General features: G+C 42.5%; 1 protein-coding gene across 1 annotated transcript; it reads right to left on the bottom strand.

The window, feature by feature from the left end:
• Positions 1 to 1,031: 1,031 nt before the first annotated feature.
• LOC139335711 (fibulin-2-like) lies at positions 1,032 to 22,407 on the bottom strand. Its single transcript, XM_070969460.1, has 16 exons — positions 21,026 to 22,407; positions 14,635 to 14,749; positions 14,073 to 14,202; positions 12,416 to 12,617; positions 11,209 to 11,427; positions 10,343 to 10,453; positions 9,668 to 9,769; positions 8,739 to 8,870; positions 5,998 to 6,135; positions 5,102 to 5,242; positions 4,756 to 4,884; positions 4,119 to 4,244; positions 3,542 to 3,658; positions 3,305 to 3,433; positions 2,779 to 2,902; positions 1,032 to 2,556 (listed from the first exon to the last, which is right to left on the bottom strand). The coding sequence occupies exons 1-16, from the start codon at positions 22,377 to 22,379 to the stop codon at positions 2,199 to 2,201; spliced, it is 3,627 nt and encodes a 1,208-aa protein (XP_070825561.1). The 5' UTR covers positions 22,380 to 22,407; the 3' UTR covers positions 1,032 to 2,198.
• Positions 22,408 to 23,969: the final 1,562 nt, after the last annotated feature.

Below are 23,969 nucleotides of genomic sequence, written 5' to 3'. Positions count from 1 at the left end.
TTTCATGCAGAAGTCATCATGCAGCATCATAACATTAAAGGCCTACTTTACCTCACTCGAGATTTGTTTAATAGGAGTTGTTATCAGCAGATATTTGGCAAACGGTGAGGCTACACAACCAGCCTAATGATCTCTAGTACAGTGACTTTGTGGCACTGTAACTTTCTCTTCTGTAACTACCCCATCCCATAACCCTCTTACAGTCCCTCTTCCTTTGTCCAGGAGATTTCAAAACTTCCTGTCAGTGTCCTTAAACCCATAATAGATGTGTGTGTCTTCCCTTGTCTGGGATGCGTGATTCACTGTCCCTGAAACACAGCACCACCTAATCTTGAAGAGCAGATAAAGCTAATTAGGGGAAAGAGACATCAATCACTGCTGGAGGGCTCGTTGTAAGTCTTGCACATACCGAGAGTGGCTTCTCAGCCACTGGGTGTGCTTTAAAGCTTGATTCAATCACACATATGTAGCTATTATTATGAGTTTTGTCAGGAGGAACATCTTTGACTAACCAGCTTTCATTATTTTTACCAAACATAGAGCGAGGGACTAAAATTAGTGCAGAAATCAGTCTCTTCAGTTGAAATGACCTTCGACAGTATAACTCATTTCAGAGACCAGAAAACTGGCGAGAGGCCCTGTTTGGATGTGCAACATGCATTAATATAGCTGTCACAGAGACACACACACCCTTTCCGATGATTACAGCAGGTCCTGGAGGTTCACTGAACTCTAAGCAGGGCAAGAAGAAAAGCTCATACATAGCTTGAAGGAGAGCTTATTAAAAAGAAAACGATCTTAATTCGGTTTTGATAAAATCTTTATGTTTAAATTGGTTCACATTAATGAGAATTATGTGCTTCCTCTATGTTTTTAAGACTGTTCTGCTGGTGCGACATTGAGAGAACACCCACATTTTCAGGGTGTAGGACTGCATTCATCCTGTAGGTGGCAGTGTAACTCTTTCTATGTCACAACCTACAGTCGATGGAGCACAACTTCAGAGCTTATGAGACCTTACACATCAACATAAGAAGACTACGATACGTTTATTTCAGAAATCAAGCACTACATTATCATTGCTGTTATTAGCCTTCATTAAATGTGTCTGTGCGTCAAACAGGCATGTGTCGATGGGTGATGCTCATGTTGAGCTCAATAGCAAGGTGTGAACAGGTATGTAAATGGCCATGGATATTTACTGTGTGACATGCCCTGACAAGAATAGATTATATAGTTTGACAGCTTCACTGACGAATAATGTGGACTATATGCCATGTATAGGAAAGATCTGGTACATAATTAAACAAGTATGCCAAGTGAGAATTAATGGGGAATGACTGTGAAACAAAAACACGAGTAATATTCCTCTTAATAAATAAAATTAGCCGATCGAGTGTTTTTTAATATTTTACTAAAATACTTTGTAGCTTGTGAATCTAGCATAACAAATATGATACATCCATCTATAATGTGTCTGATACAAAAAAACTCATCATATGGAGCTATATAAAATCTATAAAATACTTCAAAGACAAAACAAAAACAGCAGAGCAGGGTCAAAGAGATGGAGTTGATTGGGCACTGTGATGGGAACTCGTAGAAAACGATTCCTTCTGCTTTCACCACAGTGTTATCAACTTGCACGTCATCTAACAACAGAAACTGGGATACAAGTCTCTCAGCATGAAAAAAAGCAGAAGCTTGAGGTTGCCTGTTATCATTTTTATGCTTTACTCACATCTGGTTAAGATAATCAAAATAATGGCAAATTGCTTCATTCTGGTGATATAATAAATATTTTTCTCCAAACTCATTATTCTAGGGTTTAGATTTTAATGGGCTTTTGTAAATGTGGAATGTGTTTTCCATGGGTATTCTGAGCCATGGAAATGAATGACATGTACTGTATATTTGCAATTCAAGTGAAAAATAAAGAAAAGATAATTTGACATTGTGGGGCTTTCATGCAAATGCAGTGAAAACAGAAACTGGCACAAAGCAACAGTTTCTCTCTGGATATTCCACTCTTCTCACAGCAAGTTTTAATATGAACTTCAACTGGACATAAGCAAGATTAACTACTCAAACCATTCATGACAATCAGTGGTATACTTTATGGCACTGTTAAATAGTGATATGAAAAGTCCTCATCGGCTGAATTAAGGTCCAAAGTGGCCACAGCACATCTCTAACGGTTAGAGCGAGCTGGCTGTGATGAAGACGTAGATCCTGGCGTGGAAAGTGGTAAACGTCCCCTGTCTCCAGAGCTTCATCTCCACATTGATTAAGAAATCCCTTGGACCCTCGACCTGTCGGTGCAAGTACACAGCACCCGTGTAGGCATTCAGCTTCCGGGTGCTGAAGTAGTTTTCCTCGTTTCCCTGCGTGATGCTGACGATAACGTTGTCTCCAGAGTAGGCAGGGGAGGGTCCGATGCGGAAGATCTGTGCAGGGATGACAATGTTGGACTGGAAGCTGAGGTAGTAGTAGGTGATTCTCAGAGGGGAGTTTTGACACTCCAGATAGTTGGGACAGCTGATCCGCTCACAGCGCCTACAAGGGGCACAGGGAAGGTAATGCAACTTTATTTGTATAGTACTTCTCAGCAACAGGGTAATTCGAAGTTCTTTACATAAGACAGAAATTGAAATAATAGTTCAAGATAAATGAAAAAATGCGATCTTATCCAACTTCATATGAATAACAAGATCATAAGAGAACAGTATGCCTCATATTGAACACTGGTTTGGGTTTTAAACTGATTTTATCACTCACGTGTCGGACACTTTGCGGTAGTTTGGTGGACAGTTGAGAGAAAGGCAACGGTACCCTCCTTGGATGTTGTAGCAGGTCTCAGCTAGAGAGCAGTTATGGGCACCTGTGGTACACTCATCAATATCTGAAATGCACAGTTAATACACAAAGGCTGGTTTAGTGCCTCCAGCAGAGGAAATGTGTGTTAGTCACGGGACAACTGAACTTTGAAGAAAATCCTCATTGCTGAAACACGTAAGACTAAAACTCGCCCTTGTGTGTGCGGAGGGACTGTTCAAGTAAAAAATTCAAATTAGCGGGACAAGGTTTTTAGTCCAATAAAGTTTTATAGCCTGTGTAATTACTGAGCCACTATAAAGGTACCAATTATATTTATCTGAGCATAACCATTACTATACACTCTGTAGACTTAAAGGAGTGCAGAGGCATTTTTAAAATCTACTTCAGAGCAGAACTCTTGCATTTGCAATGAAGCAATGAGTGCATGCACTTTGTTGTTTTTGCTTTTTTAAAGGGGGGAATTTACCTCTGCAAGAGCGTCCATTTGGAGACATGGTGTATCCATACTCAGGACAAGCACACTGGTAACTGCCAGGAACATTCACACACTTGTAGGTACACAGATGGCCGATGCTCTGGGAACACTCATCGATGTCTGGACGACATGGGGGTAGTAAATCATGTGAAACTGATTCATAAACCTGTCCAAACATAGATTTGGTATAAATATGGGATTTGTGATGTGTAATAGAGCGTGCCCCACCTTCACAGGTGTGCCCATCCTCCCTGAGGTAGTAGCCCTTTCTGCAGTAGCACTGGTAGGAACCATAGATGTTGGCACACTCCTGACTGCATGGGCTGGCCAAACACTCATTCACATCTGGAGATTAGAGGTTAGAGCTCATTACTGTCACAATTCACTTGATCAAAGGATTTTCGATGTTTTTATCCTAACATATCAACAAGATGTTGTTATTAAGCCAATTATGTTTTTACTGGTTTCTGCTTGAAGGCATGGCATGATGTGGAGTATAATACACTATGTCTAAGTACCATCTTTCTTCAACAATATGCTGTACACTGGCCAGCTTTAATATCAGCTCAGTCTAGGAATCTGTGCTGTTCATGCACACACACACACACACACACACACACACACACACACACACACACACACACACACACACACAAGCCTGGTACACCAACAAACACATGCATACACAGACAGGCATATTTTCACGTGTAGATTCACAAAAAAATACGACTGCATGCACCAACATGCACCCATGGATGCACACACTCTTTCACACCCATGCAGGCAGACATTAATACACACGCACCTTCACAGTTCTTGCCATCGCCGGATAAGCGGAAGCCAGAGGTACACAAGCATTCATAGGAGCCTGGGGTGTTCTCGCAGGTCTGGGCACACAAACGGCCTGGGTAGCGCCAGCACTCGTTTACATCTGAGGGGAAGAAGCAGCGTCATCATACCTCTGTAAGTGTGTATTGCACTTGTGTGTTTGCACCCATGTGTGCAAGAGCACATGTGCAACCAAGCGTGAGCGGGTTTGCTGCCCTGCACGACCCTATACGTGTGCACGCCCGCGTGTGCCTGTGTGCATGTCAAGTGTGCTGTGGGGACCAGCTGCCTGCTGATAGTCTAAACACTTGAGCAGAGTCCATTATCATGAGAGTCACAACACTGTGAATCACAAACAGAGGGAGCAGCACCAGCAGCAGCAGCAGGGGTAGAACAGAGTCCTCTTCAGCAGGAGACGTGATCGGCTTGGTGGATACTGCAAGAGCCAGCAGCAGCTCTCCCACCGCAGAATAATAAACAGGAGGAGCAGAGGAGGCAGACAAAGAGGAGGAGGCAGACAAAGAAGATGGGTGGCTGTACAGTACATAGTGCAGAAGAGTGGAAAGAGTGAGTTTACTTCTTGTGCATGACGATGTGTACGATGTCCAACATACCTACACACATCCTCCTGAATGAGTCATACTGATAGCCTGTCTGGCATTCACAACGATAGGATCCAGGCAGATTGTGGCACAGCTGGCCCTCTCCACATCGGTGCAGACTGCTCTGACACTCGTCCACATCTACAAGACACACATGAATGGTAAAGAGATGGAAAACTCCATAAAATGACAATAACACTCGGCTGCTGCCACTTTGTGAATGCATGTGATCTGTTGTTATTACCATCTCCTTAGCGTGAGGCATTTCTTATTTTTTGCTAGTTTGGAGAGACACAACTGTCTTTATACCAAATCATCAGATTACACATTCTTAAAGTGCAATAATTACAAATCTTACCAATACATCTGGATCCATCAGGACTGGCATGATAGCCACGGCTACATATTATCTTCCGCTGACACGTGTAGGATCCCAATGTGTTGATGCAGTTAAATCCCAGGCTACAGGGCTGGGCCAAAGTGCCACACTCATCAATATCTGTTACAGAGATAGATGGAGAGAGAGATGAAGATAAAGAGAGACAGAAGAAGAGGTAAGACCCAAAGGCACAAACGCAGAACATGAGAGACCGGAGGGCAGCTCTTTAGCCACACTGTGAAATCAAAGCAAACACACATCACACAGTTGCACTCCCTTGGATAACTTTGTTGTGTGTGTGTGTGTCTGACATTTTCTCAATTTTCTCATTTCTGAGAGCATTTCTTTTACGCTTCTCCTACAGGGGCGTCGGCTGCCTCGACATGCCCCAGTTCCTGCCCCTGGGGGCTAATTCCACAGCATCAGTTTGTACTGGAGGAGGACAGAGGATTGGCTTTTATCCACCCCTCTGCAGCCCCTAACAGCAACCTCTCTGATCTCCTGTCTGTGTGGCATTTAACCCCTCTGTCACTGCAGCCATGCTGATTCACCTGCACGGCTTATAACTGTGCGTCTACACGGACGATGATTCATCAGTGGGGAAATTTTGTGTTTGGCCTAGTGCATTCATTTGTGCAAGATTGGGAATCTCTTGAAACAAAAACAATACTGACTATCATGCAAAACAAAGCTGAAGACCCTTTAACTCTTTATACACTGACACACATTCATACTGAATTATTTTTTGTTAATCTCTAATAAACACTATATCAGTTTATTTCCACTACTGGCACAATTAAAACTAGAAAAAACAACCACTCCAATGCACATTAGCAATCAAATTGTCATCTTAGTAAGAAAGTGGTTTCACTTACCTATACAGTTGCCCCCTGCATCCTGATTAAAGCCCACAGGACATCGAGGTTTAGGGTTGCACCTGAACGAACCGTCGGTATTCACACACTCAAAGCCGAGTCCACAGTTATGGCTCTGCTGCACACACTCGTTGATATCTGGAGAAGATGAATGCATGAACTAATGAGGACTGAAAAAATGATTAATTGCAAATGAAGCACAAATCAAACATTATTAGTTTCAGTCTGATAACCCACTACATGTGTTAACTACAGTCCATACTGCAAGATATACATTTAATGCCAAATTTCACCACTGGATGGCACTGTGGTTAAATGGCAGACTGTACAGGCACTCACTTTTACTGCATTTCATCTATCATAACGCTCTCCTTGTCAATACTCCAGAGGTTAATCAAGAGTAAAATAACTGTATTGCAATTTAGGAATCTTATCAATACTAATCACACATTTCAACCAGAATGGCCTGAATGACGATTTAATATTTCAACCAGAGGAATGTATCGAATTAGTTAAAAATGAGCAGAAGTCACATGCAGTAGTCTTCTTGTGCAGTGTGTAAATGAACATCGGGCTATATTCCCCCAGAGTCCTCTAACACCTGTCTACTAAGGGATTTACCTCCTGTCAATCAACCCGCCACATCTGTTGTGGTAGTGTGAACCAAAGCTGGAGGGAAATCACCATCTAAAAAAGATCACAAAATGTGGTGTTTGTGTGTGTGTGTGTGTGTGTGTATGTGTGTGTGTGTGTGTGTGTGTGTGTGTGTGTGTGTGTGTGTGTGTGTGTGCGCGCGCGCGCATGTGTGCATAATGCATGAAAGCCTTCAGTTTTTTTCAGGCTTGCAGGATTTCACCTCTCTAATTGCTGTATAGAGGCCTAAACCTGCTCTGGCAGGCAGCCATGCTGATATAGGGTAGGTCTCTAAACAGCAGATAGTGATTGAGCATCTTGCTCCTGACACAAGCCTGGCAGAGGCTGTGGGAGCTGAGTGAGACTGACACCAACAGAGACAGAGAGGGGAAAGCCAGGAAGCAGAAGAAATGTGTGAGGGATTGGCAGTGACCTCCCAGCGAGGCAACAGGCTCAAGGAACCCACAAAAGTCAAGTAGTCCACTGTATGTGACAGTTTAACCTCTTGAATCCTTGTTTTCCCCTTTTTTCACTCCCTGTATTTTCATGCTTATAGCAAACTTGCTACATGTATTAGCAAGACATGCAGTATATTGTTATTTCCAGAGTAGGTTTGGCTGAAATGCCATCAGGATACCATTGATGTTGAGGGATCCTTTTTATGAACGGAGAACCTTTACACTATTTTAATTATTTGGGGTTTTTAGCAATACTGTGGCTCTACACAGGACAGTGCCGATCTGTTGTTCGGTGAGCTGGTCCACCATTGCAGTCCAGACAGAAATATCTCAGGAATCATTAGTCAAATTGCTCTGAAATTCATGACTCCTAGACGACAAATCCTCATGACTTTGATGATTCCCTGACTTTTCCTCTAGCACCACCGTGAGGTGGAGATTTGTGGTTTTGAGTGAAATAGCTCTACAACTGTTAGATGGTTTGCCAAGAAATTCAGGACAGACATTCATGTCCCCTGCTGGATGAATTGTAATAATTTTGGAAATTCTCTGACCTTGCATCATCTAGTGAAATGTTTAATTTGTCCACTGCTTTAGTTTATGACCAAACACCTGCAAAACCGATGACATTCCCAGCAGCCTCAGCTGTACTTTGTGTTTGCCAGTTAGCAAATGCTAGCATGCTAACAACCAACGCTGAGATAGTGAACATTATACCTGCTTAACAGCAGCAGGTCGGTATTGTGACTGTGAGCATGGCACAAAATGTGTCAATCTGGTGCAAAGTATTAAAGCTCGTTGAACACAGCGGGATAGGAAGACAGCAAATATTGATGAATAATATTTCACAGTTAATTTATGGTCTTTACTGAGTCATTCTCTTTATAGAAGGGAGAAAAAAATAATTCAGTTTCTCCCTGTGTGGTGCCTCATTTGTGAGAGCAGGCAAAAGGAACGCTTCATTACAGTCTCTTAGTAAGTCATGAATAGGGAATAGGTAGCGCTGCACAAGGATGTTTTTTCACTCCGCACTTATGCCGAAGGCCTAACATCGAAGCTGTTTGGAGGCTTAACGTTAAACATACTTTCCTGTTAAATGCTCATCTTGCCTGAATGAACATTTTTTAAGTTCACAAGTAGCTGCAGATTAGCTGGGTCTCCTTACCTAGACAAACCCAGCTGCAGGGGCAAACAGCACTTACAGCACATCTAAAAGTCATCTTAGGGGTCCTTCTTCCTGAACACTGCTGCTGCTTTATGAGTGGGACTTCTGCACAGGCACAATTTATGGTGCATGGAAATAATGAGACGTGTTGGGAGGTTTACTATTGCATCTCAAAGTTGGGCGCCACCCACTAAGACAAGCCACGGCGATCTTAATACTGGGAGTTAACAGCAAGTGAATTCTTTGGGGTAATATTTCTTAATATTCTCCCTCTCTCACAAGTGAAAGTACATGATTTAAAGAATTAAAAAAAATTCTCATTTTCAATACTTACTCTCAAGGGTGGTAAAGGTAATTGTTTCCCAAACAATGTGCTTTCCTTACATTGTGAACATGCAGTTATACACACACCTTCCTGCTGGTATTTACAACAAATTCACGGTGGGTGGAAGTCAATACTTTGATGCTGATAAGGTGTGGCATACCTTCACAAATGTCATTGTTGATCTGGTGTCCCGGGGGACAGGTGATCAGTCTCTGACAGACATAACTCCCTGCAGTATTCACGCAGCGCTCGTTCAACTGGCAGGTGTGTGCAGACAAACACTCATTTGCGTCTGGGTGGAGAAAAAGAATAAACGACACATGTGTGAATAAAGACAATAAATAATGAAAAGTGCACGGTAGAGGAGGCTGGATGAATAGGTTTAGAAGGAGATGTACAAAAATACTGAGGTCTGTGTGTCAGTCAGCAGTTAGAGACAGATTAAAGAGACAGGTTGGACCCTCCTCTGGGAGAGAGATTACAGGCGAGGCCACTGAGTATAACATACAATGAGGAATTTGTCACCATCCCGAGCCGCTCTCTGTGACACAGTTGGCTGCTGTCAAGCAGGAGAGAGAGCAGTGGTTATGGCTTAACTTAAAGATATATCCCCTGGGAGACAGCTTGGACACACTGAGCAGCAGCTGATCAGCCTCATGATAACAGACACAGTCCACCAGCATTCTGAGTGGAATAAAGTGCATACATGGGATGCAGTTATTGAGATGTATTGTGATAATGCATGGATAGTTGGGATGATCCCTCTGGTAGAGACTCAGTTCAGGAACAAGATGAAAAGAACATCTCCCATTTTTATATATTTTTTTTTGCCTGCATCACGGTGTGTTGCAGAGAGTGAAGGGGATTATGGCTGTATCTGCTCTGCAAGTCTAGAGGCACTGATTAGAGAAAGAGACAAATCAGTAGCAGACAGCCTTTACCAGGAAACTCTCCTCAACTGGAACAAAACACAACTGGCTAAATGAGAAACCTGAAACCAGGGCTTAAATTTATGAGCTATTTTTCACATCCGTGATTGCAAAAAATTTCCACACGCTACCTTGGTGTGACTCAGTTTTAGTTGCTTACCCTCACAGGAGCGTCCATCAGCCATAAGGGAGAATCCTGGGAAACAGGAGCATTGTGGCCTTCCGCCCACTGAGGTGCAGTGTTGCTCACATGGGTTGTTTCCTGAAAATAATACCGTATAGTGAGGACAAATGAAACATATTGCACTACTGCTCCAAACAACAGTATTTAGGGTGAAACAGAGGAGAACTCTGCAGCTCTGGGCGGGAAACAAGAACACTATTTATTGTATTGCCGTTCGCTCATTTCCTTTTTCCAGGTTGATCCCTGACCTGGTCATATTGTATTTCCTACTTCTGGCCTACAGTGTTGCAAACCTCCACCCTGGTGTCATGGAAACCAAACAAGAGAAACAAAAAGTGACCCTGCACAGATTATAATATGGAGAACTCGTGAGAATGAACGGCTGATGCTGAAAACAAACTAACCTTTGATACCATCTCACTGCCTGTGTTTGACATTTGCAGCACAATTACGTTTCATGGAAAGGGTGAGTTTGAAATAACAACATGTCAATCTATAGCAGGCTGCGCTGGCTTCTCCTCTGAACACATTCGACCACATCGAGACGCTCGTTCCAGCCTCTGATTAAGACGAAAGGATGAATGAAAGTGCTCATTGCGGGCTGTCAGGCCTGCAGCTCCCTCTCATCTCATTAAGCTGCGTGTTTCTAACCTTCACAGGGGTTGAGTGGGACGGGGCGCTCGGTGGGAGGCGGAAGCGGTGAAGTGGGCTCCGCTCCTGCTCTGTCATCCTCCTTCAGTCTGTTCTCCTCGTCCACCGTCTCTGCAGAAACATGAATAATCTCATCAGAGGAGCGACACACTGTAATCAAGAATTCCACCTCTCCATCTACTGCGGTCTTAGTTAGAGGCTTAAACCTCGTGCAATTCCTGCATCTTCATCCAACGCTATGAGGCTAGTGGCTACAGATGAAAGTTGTAATAGCAGCGAAGGTGAGGCAGGAAAAAGCACTGCCTGCAGACAAACACTTGGTTTTATTAGTGAGCCCCATCCCTCACTGTAATTTGCTGGGAGCTCTGGCATTAGCATCCTGTTGAGACAGGCTCATGTTGGGGAAAGCCACTGTTGATTAAAGTCTGGTACACTGAAGCAGAAACGTCACACGGCGTTACCCGAAAACACGTCTAAACCGTTCATCTGAGGAGACCTTCGGTTTGTGCAAAGAGTGATTTTCAAATGGTGAAAAGCTAAAGAGCTTTTTGACAACAGCAGATGTGATTAGTTAAGCATTGCTGTCAGTCCAGGAAAGGGATGTTAGTGTGTGATTAAAATAACTATTATTAGGCAGTATCAGTGCTTGCAGACAGGAAGGAACTCAGGAAAGAGACCAGGAAAATAATACACTGTGAATGTGTAGACAAATTACAACAAATGGGGTCTTCCTGACAGGAATGCAGACTGTAAATCATATTTCAAAGAGCAAATGGCACAAAGAGTCCCTTTCCTGTTGCCAGCACATCACTGGAAAGGTCTGCTAACACTGTGCCACAAAATAAGATTGGTGGTCTTCATTTTACCTTGTGCACAAGTGAAAGCGTCCTCTTGCATCACGTATCCAGGGAAGCACTCACACCGGAAAGAGCCCGGCGTGTTGATACATCTTTGGTGGCAGATGTTGCCCTCATACATCAGGCACTCATCCATGTCCTCCACCTCAACCGGACCCTCCACTGCATTCTCCCCATCCTGCTCCTCCCCAATGGAGAAGGCCTCTTTAGGGTACGGGCTGTCAGATACTGCAGCACATGGAGAGATTGACCGTTGTTCTCATGGGCGATAAAACTGCATAATGGTGTAAAACTGCGTAAGAAGTTGAACATAGTTTTATTGCTTCCCCTGCAGGAAAGTACTTCTTAAAATCTAATAATGACACAATGGCCACAACGATAAGGAGGATTTCTTGTCTTGTTTGTTTTCATACGAATGTTTATTTTTGCAGGGATAAATACACAGCATGAGCCACAGCCACATACCACATTATTCATATCCTAAACAAGTTTGCAACGCCCTTCCTTAGATGGCTTCTTAAAAATACACGCAGCATAACCAGATGCACGAAATACATCAATACAAGTTACAATAAAAGAACCGTGTAGATTTAGTGTAGTATATGTAATGCCTCGATTGATGTATTTTTCTTTGTGTTTGTGTTACTCGAGGATGTCTTGCTGTGCCGTGTTGTTTAATCCTGAATGAGACAGGCTGAATATTTGTCATCCCGTGGAAATAAAAATGAATTAACCAACCATAAAAGAAGAAAACACCCTAATGGAAGGCATCTGATCCCCAATGACCACAAGACAGATCATGCTGTTTTAACATGTATTTGAAATGTTTTGTCTTGCAGTGGCCAAGCCATATCAGTGCAAGAATACTACCAACAGGATAATGGTTTAAAAAGATTTAATGTAGCGCCATGCAGGCAGACAGGCACTAGATCTCTTAGAATTACAGTACAGGGGTGTTCTGGGCTATTATACTTTGTTCTGGGAGGCCAGTGAGACGTGCCATTTTTCAGCAGGGTTAGGGTATCTTACTGCAATGCTTCCTTTTAACAGCTCGTATAAAGAAAATTGATTGCCTTTGGTTTAAATCAGTACATTTCCCAGCAGTGCACCAGTGTTTATTACATGCCTCGACTCAAAAACATCCCCTCTCTTGGCATGGACCACATTGTCCTTTAGCGTTTTGGGGTTGAGTCTTTGTGATGTTTGCTGACAGTACCTTTTTTAGGTGTAGGAGTGGAGGTCAGAGCGGGCCTCTCTCTGACAGAGCGCCGGTCATCCTGACTCCCAGCTCTGCTCCCCTCCCCCTCGCAGCAGGTCACAAAGACGTGTCTGCAGTGAAAGCCGAGGTGCTGGTGGGCTTCGCAGCGATGCCCCTCACTGCGGAACTGCAGCCCCAGAGAGCAGCAGTCACAGCACTCCTGCAGGTCACACAGTAAGGCTTTACACATGCAGTCATGGGTCATGAAGCTTATTACAGAAGCTGCTGTACTTTACAAAGTACATAAAAGCTATGCTCAGTGGTGAAGGTCTGCGTTTAGCTACGCTAGCAGCACTGCTCTAAGGATGCCAACCAGATCACTTTGATCATGAGTGAAGTATCTTGACTGCTATCAGATGGATTGCTGTATCATGGTGTGCCGAGGATTATTGACATTGGTCATCCCCTGATATTTCCTCTAGTGCCACCATGATTGGATGAATTGCTGAGTTATTTCCATGGTGCCCAAAAGATAAATCCTCTTGACTTTGATGATCCTTAGATTTTTTTCTCTAGTGCCTCCATCAGGTCAATACTAATATAATACTAACTAATACTCTTCCAATCATTCTCAGTACTTTTTAGTAAATATTAGCATGCTAACACACCAAAGTATGATGGTGAACCTGGTGAACACTGCTTGCTAAACATCAGTATGTTAGCATTGACATTGTGAACATGTTAGCATGCTGAGATTAGCCTTTAGCTCAAAGCACCACTGTTTTGAAATGGCCTTTCAGAGCCAGTAGCATGGCTGTAAACTCTTCATTTTGTTGAAGTGAACTTTGATACGTACAAGCATGAATTTAGAGCAACTCTCCCCTTGCTCATAGCCTCTCACTCTGCAGCTCTCAGCAAGCTCCACTAAGATTGCGTGAGGGCACAGTGAAACATAAAACTGAAGTAATGACCACTATGATGTATTGTGCCTGTGGATGGCATAATATTACTAAATCTACAGGAGTCCAACAGAAAGGTGATGAAAGCCAATATTTAACAGCTGTACTGCAGCATAGAGTCGACAATGACCCCATGCTGCTCGAGGTGCTGCTCTGTGCAGGTGAAAAAGTATCCTTCAACACACAGGTCAGATGGCCAATGAGTGGCTTTGGGAATCTGGAAATCTGGACAAGTTACACAGTCACCTGAACTTGACCTCCAATTAACAGCCATAATAGACCTCACGTCTACCACTGCCTGTTTTACCACATCAATTATCAGTCCGTGTTTCCAATTTCAGAGAGGTCAAACAAGTCACATCTGACATTTCCAACTGCTGAGGTCTGCTTTGAAGATAGTAAAGCTTTAGGACTGAGCGAATCTTCACTTGTAATTGGCCTGAAATCATTTTGTCTAAATTAAATAAGGTAATTGAATAACAGGGAATTGGCACCACAGCAGTAGTGCTCAGAGGAGATACCTTGAATACTGCAGAAGACTGTTACTGGCTACAGACTAGTATCATCCACACATGTTTCCAATTCTGCTGTGAGGAATGCATTTATCAATTGCTAATTTGGACTGTATAAGGCTTAATTTGAAATTTACAGTGTCATTAAGTTGGCCTGTGAACTGTGTTTGCCCTTTGCCTTGGTATCTGGTCACAAATACTTGCCTTGTAGGAATCGATCCCACATTTATCGCTGGCATTGTCTTGACACATTTCTCCTGCTCGGGCTGCATTAATTCCAGCCAAACACCGACTTTCTCCCAGGGAACCAAGGCAGCACTGTTGTTGGGCAGTCCTGGCAGTGAAAAGCACACACGAGAAAGAAAGTGTTTGGACTGCAACTGTGGCCTTACGGCAACAATGGGTGGGCAGGCTTTTCTTCCCACGAGTGCTGCTACAGAACTGAAATATGTTTTCAAGTTTCTTTAAATTTAATTAGCAGCAAAATATTGAAATTGACATCTCAATAAGTTCTTGGGACGATTGTGTGAGGAGTGTGTTTCCAAAGAAAAGTGAGCTGAAATGGGATCAATCTTGCAAAAAAAAGCCACATAATAAAAAAAAATCTGAGCATTTTTTTTGGTGTTTATGTCACTACTAATCGAAATTCAAATCCACCTTGCTGATAAGACAAATAAAATAGATAAGCAGCCTACTTTTCCTATTTAAGATGATTTATAGTGTGCAGAGCTAAATGACATGAACAGGAGTTTAATAATGGCCTCACCAGCAGATGGAGCGGCTATCTTTTGTGGGTGGCTCCATGCTGTTGCAGTGACCATTAGCCGAAGCCCATTTCTCCCCTGTCTCACAGCAGGTCTTCACCAGCTCCTTGGCAGACACTGTAATGAAACACAAACACCCAGTTCCAGATTTATCCCACTCAGTGCAGCCAGTGTTTCAGAGGAATCACATAAAATGATGGTTGCAATTCAGCTGGAGGAGGATGGTTAACAGTTAAAATCCCATGAGTGAGATGCTGTAAAATCTGGTTACAGGATATTTGAAGTGGAACTCTCGTCTCAGAAGCTGATTTTGGTGACTAAACGCTGAGAATAGCGAGTACAATCTGTGTTTTTCTTTTCAGACTCCTTGACTCTGCACTCACTTTCATTGGCAGGGAGAAGTATGAAACCCAAGACTCTATAAAATTACCTTCAGAGTAAAATCGTCCTTTTTTGTTACATCCTGGCTAATAAGAGCTGGAGCAGAGTGAAAGAGCAGCACATAAGCAATTCATTTCAAACTGGGTCAGGGAACAGACAGGAAAAATGTATACGTGTTCCTTCAATAACAGGGCAGTGCATTCCAGCTTTGATTTGCAGCTCCTGCACTACTGTAGAAGACACAACTCATGACACTCATGCCTTCATAGTCAGTCACACCGTACAAGACCAAACGTTTGTGAAGCAGGATATACACGAAGATGAGAGTTTTAACAGAGCGTTGAGTGTTTCAACTTAAACTTATCAAATCTCCTCAGAACCAGACCGCTGGATTTATGATGATCCATGATCATAGCTATATTTGCTGTTAGATTTTCATCACTGCTTTGTCAAAACAGAGTGATAGTACAGACTTTTATGTCAGAATAATGTGCGACTGGTTTTCCAAGATGATAGAGTAGATACTAACTGCGGCACAGATGCAAAGCAGTAACAGAAACTGCAACTGTGTTTATTTATTCACGGTACTTATTCACTGTATCCACTGTATTACTTACTGTATTTGTATTATTGCATTTGTATTGTATTCTGTATATTTTATCCTCTTCTAAAGCCTAACCAGGGACAAAGACTGCAAATTAGCTGAAGCTAGACGTCTTATGTACATCACATTTTCCCATTTCCTGTGGCAATGTCGTATGTATCGTCCCTGTTAAATAAACATTACATAAAATAAATAAATAAAAGAGATTATGAAAACAGCTTGCAGAAATGCTATGGCTCTGTGAGGCCGTACATAAACACTTACTGCTTTGAGCTACAGGTTGATGTCAGCATGCTAACATTATGATGTTTAGAAGGTAGGTAAGTACGTTGAGGCTGATGGGGATGTCATTAGCTTTGCAGGTATTATTTTTTCAGTGTGAAGATTATTAAGAAAAACTAAATAAATTCTCCTGATAATGGCATTAGAAGTTTAACTGATGTTATTAACATGAATGTCTGTACCAGATCTAATGGCAATCAGGATGGATTATTGAGATTCCATTTATTTGTCAAGGATCCTACTGACTTTGGTCCATCCCATGGGGATAATGAATCTCTATTCATATATCATCATCATATACTTGCTGAAATATTTCAGTATGGACAAAAGTGATGGGCTAATTGACCAACAGACACTGTGACAGTATAGCCATGCCACTCGCATGACTAAAAAAAATTATATCAACTACCTTCTAAAAGCTTTAAATCTCTCATAGCATAGTCTGCTAGATGAGGGTGGAGGTCACACAGAGGAAAGACCGAGTAAAAATCTTACTGCAATTCCAGATCCCAAGCTCATTTCAACTTCCACATCCACTTTATGTTTGTTGAAACACCTCTCCTTGACTTACCTACACATAATAAGACCGAGGCCATGACTCAGAATAGAGCAAGTGACTGCTGCAGTGTGCATAATTCAAAGGTTTAGAAATGAGAAAATCCAAACCTTGAAAGGCACAATGACTGTTTGATACATAACTGCAGTATCTGTGCCAGCTGTGCAGTTAAACAAGTCCCTTTGAACCTGAGTGAATGTATATTAAAAGACCGGGAACATAATTATTCATCCTCCTTCTTTTGCCTCCCATTCATTTTCTCCAGGTGGAATCAGTTCACCCACCACGAACATTATACAAATTTGCTCCATATGCTCATACAGAATGTGGGATGTATGCAGAGTTAAAATACATGCAGTTCATGACCGTGTTTACAGAGGTTTTAGTGGACAAAATGACGGAGCGAGACTTTGTTTCACCAAAATAGCTGTTGGGACTGAAAACAATGCTAACTTAGCCAAGCTGTATCTCAGTCTAACCAGGTCTCTTCCTGTCCCTTTGACAGACCTTCTAATCAAGGCTGGATCACAACTTGTTCCATTCAGCTGTGCAATAATTAGCTAAATTGATTTATTGTGCTTACACAACAGAGACTTAAATTACGCACTTGAAAGGTGGCTGAGGAGCATCTCTCTCTTCCAGGCCTGTCATTATATTTGCCCATTAGACAAGCATTAACACCAGATGCTTTGTTCTTGTCCAAATCCAAAACTGGTGACATCACGCCCTCTGAAAATATGAAGCTAGAATAACAACCAAAAGGGGCAACTCTCAACATGTCTGGAGGTGTCATAAAGCAGTGAGCTGCCACTAATCAAGGCTCATGTGTCTTTACTTTTGTGAACTTGGCAGTGATTTACAATACAGGTGGGCTGGAGAGAACAGGACCAACAATGCGGATAACAGCGCATACCGAGCGCCCGTGACATACAAACTCATGTGGTCGAACATGTTCGATGATTGATGCTGAAAGCTTAAAAGCATGTGTGGGTTTGTGTGTGTGTGCGTGCAGGCCTGTGTGAAGCTCGGGAGGGAGTGACACAATGTTCTTCTCACCTCCAACATGACTACTTGCAGAGATAGTGTCTTTTGAAACACATAATCACTGTCCAAGAGCAGCTGGCTGTGACATAACAGGGAGGACTGCTGTCACCATGACTTCATTTCCAAAATGGCAAATTCAGGTTTCAATTATTGACAACTAATGTCTTAATCTCTCGGAGACTGTGAGCCAGCAAACATGTGATCCATCTTTTTGTAGTCTTAATCGGGGTTATGGTTAGTTGATGCGAGCCTGGAGGGCTTCACTCAGTCTTTGATGGTTTCACAACCTCTGATCCAATTACACCTCCTTGTGGTTAAATATCCTGAACGAAACATTAAAATACACACTGCCAAGATTTTTATTGCTAGTGGTGCATTGAATTATTGCGACTTATAGTTTGTGTTTCCAAAAGATGCCATGTCCTTGATGCACTCATCAGCATTAGAGATTCTGTTTGCATATCAAACTGGTAAAGTGTATTCCCCTGCACGCCTCTGACCAAATTTCTCCAGTCTTGTAATCTGAACCTGTTTCCTATTCCCTTATTAAGCCTTACATATTCCAAGGTGTGTTCACAAACCAGACCACAGGAAATTTGCTCATTTCTGGCCAGAGGAAATCCGTCCAAATCCTGATTTTGGACGTGATGGCTGAAAATAACGCTCAGGAATACTATTACCTAATTGGCTGCTTTTCAAGTCCCACTATTTTCTGCATTAGAAATCCTTACATTAGTGACACATAAATATAAATGTTCCAGATTCTATACGAAAGATTTATTGTATTTCATATTTGGAGGAGAGAAAATATTGTAAGTCTGAAAACATCTGTATACAGCTGCACTTTGCCTGTATGTTAATGACAGCAAAGCACATTAGTGCAAGAAGCAGATCTGTTATTGTGTTACAATATATCAACAATCTCTCTCTACTTATACCGTGGGTCTCTTTTATGAGTGGTTTCCTGGTTCTGGAGCAGATGGTTTTTTATTTATAAGCATGGGTGACATGTGGATCGGGCGGTTTTTCACTAAGGACACTTTGTGGATGGGAGACAGGCCAAAATTCCTGGAAGTGACCTGGAAGATTGGCCAGAGATCTTCTTCAAACTGATCTTCACAGTAGTGGTACACTGGGAATGAACTCTCACATGACAAGCTCTGGAATTCACCCTCCTTTTCATCCTAAGGAAAATTATACATCTGTTCAGTCCACTCCCATATGCAGCATGTTGTGACAGTGCTGTTGATGAAAACAAGCACTTCCTCAGTGATTTCACCTCACCTCAGATGATGTTTATGCTTTATGAACTCATCCATGTGTTGCAGATTCTAGTTTAGTTCAATATTACAGTTTGGTGCTCTGTAAAGTAGGAAGGGAAGTTACTGAGAGGACAACGTGTGGAGCTGTGCTTCAGACAAGGTGATTGCAGAGAAGACTGGGAAACCAGCAGCCTCAAGGGAGACGGGTAATCACACCGGCTCATGAGGGAGCAGTGAGTAGCGTCTGGCAATCAAGCCACAACAGTGGTCTCATTCATCACATGGGCATTATGCCGCTTGCAGGTACAACCCCCAAGAAATCCTATACCAGGTCCAGCCCAGCATCAGAAAGCCTAAACAATCCCATCCCCCTTCTGAGCACACACTGCGTCTGGTTGGAAAGAGAGAGGGCAAATGGCAGGAATTATTGACTGAAAGAAAAAACATTATTTTGGGCCGTGTTCCACTGCAAAGGCAGTCCATTTATGTTGAGTGAAAAATGCTTGTGTTCTTGTTATTCATGCTTTATTTTTTCCTCTCCAAATAACTCTGCTAATGGCATCGATAACACGCATTAGTCAAGACCCTTATCAGATGGCTTTTTCCTGTACTTTAACATGTCACCACTCTGGAAATCTTCCCGTAGTCCAATGACCTTCAACAGTGAACCCTCACGGTGTCACTCAACCAGTTAGTTTGAGCTGCTTATCCCGGGAGAAAAAAACTTCATACTTCAACTCAAAGCCTCTTCCATGAAGCCATAATTCACAGCTGAAAAGCTGGATTTTATCCTAAAGCACTCACGGACAGTGTGGAAAACTTCTGAGGACGTCTGTCAAAGCAAATATCTATTTTTTTCCCCGCTGAGAATAGCTTCTATATTGGCTCACAGATGCTCACACTCAGTTTCACATGTTTTACCCAGACTTCAAAAAAATGCGTCCTGGCAAACAGCAACACATCGTACATTTCTAACCTGTATTCTCCCACTTAGTGCGGGTAAAGGTACCTCTGGAGTTCACTCCCAGAGACATCTCACACATGCATTCAGCATAGACTATACATACCTATGGAGGCCAAGTGCTGAAAGGAAAGAAAAGTCCCGACAGGTCTCAACAAACATCATAGTCCTGTAAAGTAGGTTAACTACACACCTCCAGATTGTGGTTAGCTGGACAAAACACCACCAATAAGAAAGAGTTCTCAGAATCCTGAACCAATAAGTAAGCCAGTCGCTGAAGAGGTTACACAGATGAAATGACAAGGTTAATACATTTCGCTTATTCATAATTTAGCTCACTCACTTCATAGTGAAGTCTTACAATACAGTGAAACTACGCTGTGCCATAAAGCCATTAAGTGCAGGGAAATTATAATATAATTAGGTTTTCCTTGGCAGCAAGTTTGTTCATCATTAACACATATGGAACTGCAGAAAATTACATTATTCATTAAAGCTAAAGCATTCGGATTATTATGTGGCATTACATGAAATTAACTGTAAGGGAAAATGTGTTGTATATGTGTAACCTGACATCATGTAAGACGTGATGTTTTCCAGTGCGGTGTAACTCATCATCTGGACATCCCTGTAATCATTTTATCGTGTGCTTTGTCTCTCTGTGCCTGTAGTAAATTGGCCTCTATGGCCTGAAGAGAGCTGATCTGTTTGAGAACAAGCCGATAATCACACAGAGGACACAGGCAGGAGGCACAACCCCAGTACTCTCACCGGAGCAAAGTAGGGAGAGAAATTCCAATTTCAGCTGCTCTTACTTATCAGATACATTAGCAGCATAAGAATGAAAATACGGCATCAGGCTGATTATTACTCGCTATTTACAACCCTCTAGAGAAATAAATACAGCACTCTCTCAACTTGAATGCATGAGTACATACTTAGTATGGTTCTTTTGTCTTCTGAGTAAGGTAGATAAATGCTATCTTGGGAAAACAGCCCTTCCATGGACAATTGTTTTTCCTGGACCACTTCCAGCTTGAATAGAGTGATTATGAATTCCTCCTCAAAAGACAGGATGTGAGAGAAGGAAAGGGAACATGTCTTATGAAAAACTAACAACCCAACATTGTCATTAGTCGGCTATAAATCATCACGCTGTGTTGTATTGTGGTGCAGGTGCTGAATGAATCAAAAGATTTCCGTTTTCTTTTAAGGTGAACTGAATTCAATGACTTTCAATGAGGATATTGTTGATGGTAAAAGGTCAAGATTGTTTAAAATCCTTAAAAAGAAGCTAACTTACCTTCTGTGTCTCCCTCCAAATCCTGAGACTGGTAGTTGTAGAGGGTTTGGGGTTGTCTTTGAGGCTGCTCTCCATCCTCCCTCATCCTTACTGGAGGCCTGCTGGTGGGACTGAACTGTATCGTGGGGTATGAGCCCTGCTCTTCTTTACCGACTGGCTGCCTGCGCTCCACTGATGCTTTTTCCTGTTCCCTATGGCCAACAGAACGGGAGCCGCCATGACTCCCCGTGAGACTGCCCTGACTATGTCTGTGATGGCCAAAGTGCCTGGACCCCTTGTTTGCACGGGCGGTGTATGCTGTGTCTTTTAAAGTGTCCGGCACCACCCTGACTCTGTCACTGTTATGTCTAATATCCCTTTCGCCATTTTCCTGTTGTGGCCTGTGGGTCTCTGCGGTCACCTTCTGTGTCATTGTTAGCGACGTTGATGTTTCGCTCTGAGTCCCTGCAGTGGTTGGATCCATGTTATGTGTGACCTCAGCCTCTCTGCTCCGCTCTGGATCAGGGCTTTTATGTGTCTTCCTCAGCTCATGTCTCCTGTCATCATGGGAGTTAAAGGAAGTGGAGCTTGACTCTGGGTAAGTTGGTGGTACTGTAGTAGATTCCAGTGGTTGGGCCAGCTTTTGGATACTGGAAGACGTCGGTCCTGCCAGCGTATAGTCATGATCCTCGGTGCCAAAACTGGGTGGGTCCTGCTTATACAGTGGGAGAGTGTTTCCCAGTGCTAGCTTGGAAAATGGGTTTGCAGGACTCATTTGTTGGCCATCATGGGGACTGCTAACATCTCTCAAAGGGTTGTTGTTAGTGGTTGTCACCCACATGGGCTTATTAGAACTATGATGGTCACACCCGGGGATAGGTGAGCACATTAACCTTCCACCTTCATTTGGACAGTGGCACACCCGACAGCGGTCCATCTGAAAGGAGTGTCCGGCCTCATATTTCTTGTTGTCATGTGTACAGCCAATTCGCCCACATTGAGGACATCCATCTGCAGGTTGCAAAATATCGATGCAGTTGGGGGGAATTTCGGGGCATGGAATGAAACGACAGCTTATCTTCCCCCCTCCCCGGGGACAGGAGCATTCAGTGCTTCCGAAATCCACAAAGTAAGATTCCCCCTCTGGGACTTTCCCTTTCTGGAAACCTACTTGGATGCAGTCGTAGTACTGGTAGCCCTCACAGGTGCAGCCCCTCCGTATACAGGTGGGACAGCAGGCACCAGGTTCTAAACTCGTTTCGATGCAGTTCTGAAGAACAGGACAGTCCACACCTGTGCAGTCTTTCTGGCTTAGACAGGTGTCCATGCACAGAATCATCCAACATATAAACAATGTTGCCCTCTGAATGTTCATTTTGCATTAAAAAAGTATAAAATTTTTTTTTGAAATACTTCAAGTCCGTTCTCCAAAGTAGGCGTCTCTTCAGGCTAGATTTTAGTCCAGATCAGAGGGAATTTCTGTCTTTTTAGCCTGTGAAAGTAAACAGTGGTTAATGACATATTATACAAAAAGTTGTCTGGCACTCAGCTTGATAACAATCAGTGTCCTGTTATTTTTGGTTTGCTTTCACAGTTATTATCAAAAACACATGTTTTGACTTAATAACTTGTCTGCTTTAATTTGACCTCCTGCCAAGTATACATTTTTCCATGCCTACTCTTTTGGCACCACAGGAGATGAGAGCTGTGGTTTATGTTTGATTGTGCTTGAAAATTTGGCCAAAGGTTGACTGAAGGAAAAACGTACAAAAATTGTCAGTTGCTGAAAAAACAATGCTGAAATAACAAAAAATCCCATCTATGACAATGTTATAGTTTGCCACACTTCCCTGGAATGTGGTGGAGACGTTGTGCAAATACTGTAAAGTCATTTGAGTCCATTATTAATTTCTGCCTATAATAACTGGTGGAGCGTGAACTGTTTCAGCAAACTAATACTGTGTAAACCAGCTGAAGCACTATTATAAGAAGATACGACTTACTGTAAAGCATATGGTAATAGAAGTTAATGGATTTGATGAGATTTCTGGAGCTTTTCTTTGTGTGCTATACTCTACAGATACTGAGTGGCAGCACAGAGACAGAATGTGACAGGCTTGATCCTGTGAGTAAGTGATGTGACTTCAAATGAGAGCATATTGAAAACCAGGTGTTTTCTATTTTACTTTTCCTGTTTTTCCTCCCTGCTTGCATTTGTGCCAATCGCAAGAGACTTATGTGACATTTCATGCTGAAAAGTCTGGTCCAGAATTGGAGATTAACTCAAAATCGTTCTGCATGACAAACTTTTCTTTAGACATTTCCTGCTGGAATGTTTCTAACCAATTTCAGTGGTGCTCTTTCACAGCCTATTTTGTTATCACATTTTTCCCAAACAGCATGTCCTTGGAGTAGATTCCCACCAAAAGAGGAGCAGCTACAGAAAGCAAAGAATAGATGATGATTACTTTTTCTTCAACTATACTTGTGTTCTTGAAAGTATGGAGCTGCAATATACTGTATCTAAAGCTTCTTAGGTATGACCTATACATCTTGATCTCTTTACATGGTCGTGGTTATTTCAAGTGCATCAGCCTGAGTGCCCGCATGCTGATATTGGCAAATCTAATTCCACCCTGCACAGCACAAAACTTGCAGTAAATCTATTTAAGATGAATCAAAAATAAAACCCAGAGGCCTTCAAAATGATTTGGGGTCACCAAAATAAGCCATAATATCTGTAGCTCTGTCTTCCCTCATAAAACAGGCAAAACCACAGGCAAACACAAAGTGCACTGCAGCTCCATTTACAGAATCAATGATGTCTTTGTGTGCTGCTTCAAAATCATTTTAACAGATCTTGCAGTCTTTTACAGGCACGTTGCCCATTGCTATGGTGTGTCGAACTCAGGTCCAAAAGCACCAAAACCCAAACTCTGTGTTTTTGTCTGCACCTTTCAAAAAA

The sequence above is a fragment of the Chaetodon trifascialis genome, chromosome 8 (assembly GCF_039877785.1).
Source record: "Chaetodon trifascialis isolate fChaTrf1 chromosome 8, fChaTrf1.hap1, whole genome shotgun sequence".
NCBI classification, from domain to species: Eukaryota; Metazoa; Chordata; class Actinopteri; order Chaetodontiformes; family Chaetodontidae; genus Chaetodon; species Chaetodon trifascialis.
Note: the sequence above shows the minus strand (reverse complement) of the source record. Positions and strands in the feature narration are given on the sequence as shown.

What these genes read in the sequence shown, in the direction of transcription:
- LOC139335711 (XM_070969460.1), bottom strand. Translation starts at nt 22,379, where the DNA reads ATGAACATTCAGAGGGCAACATTGTTTATATGTTGGATGATTCTGTGC. An exon ending in TTTGGAGGGAGACACAGAAG is followed by an intron (nt 14,750 to 21,025) that starts GTAAGTTAGCTT and finishes GTTTCATTACAG; the next exon opens with TGTCTGCCAAGGAGCTGGTG. An exon ending in CGATGGCAAGAACTGTGAAG is followed by an intron (nt 3,659 to 4,118) that starts GTGCGTGTGTAT and finishes TCTAATCTCCAG; the next exon opens with ATGTGAATGAGTGTTTGGCC.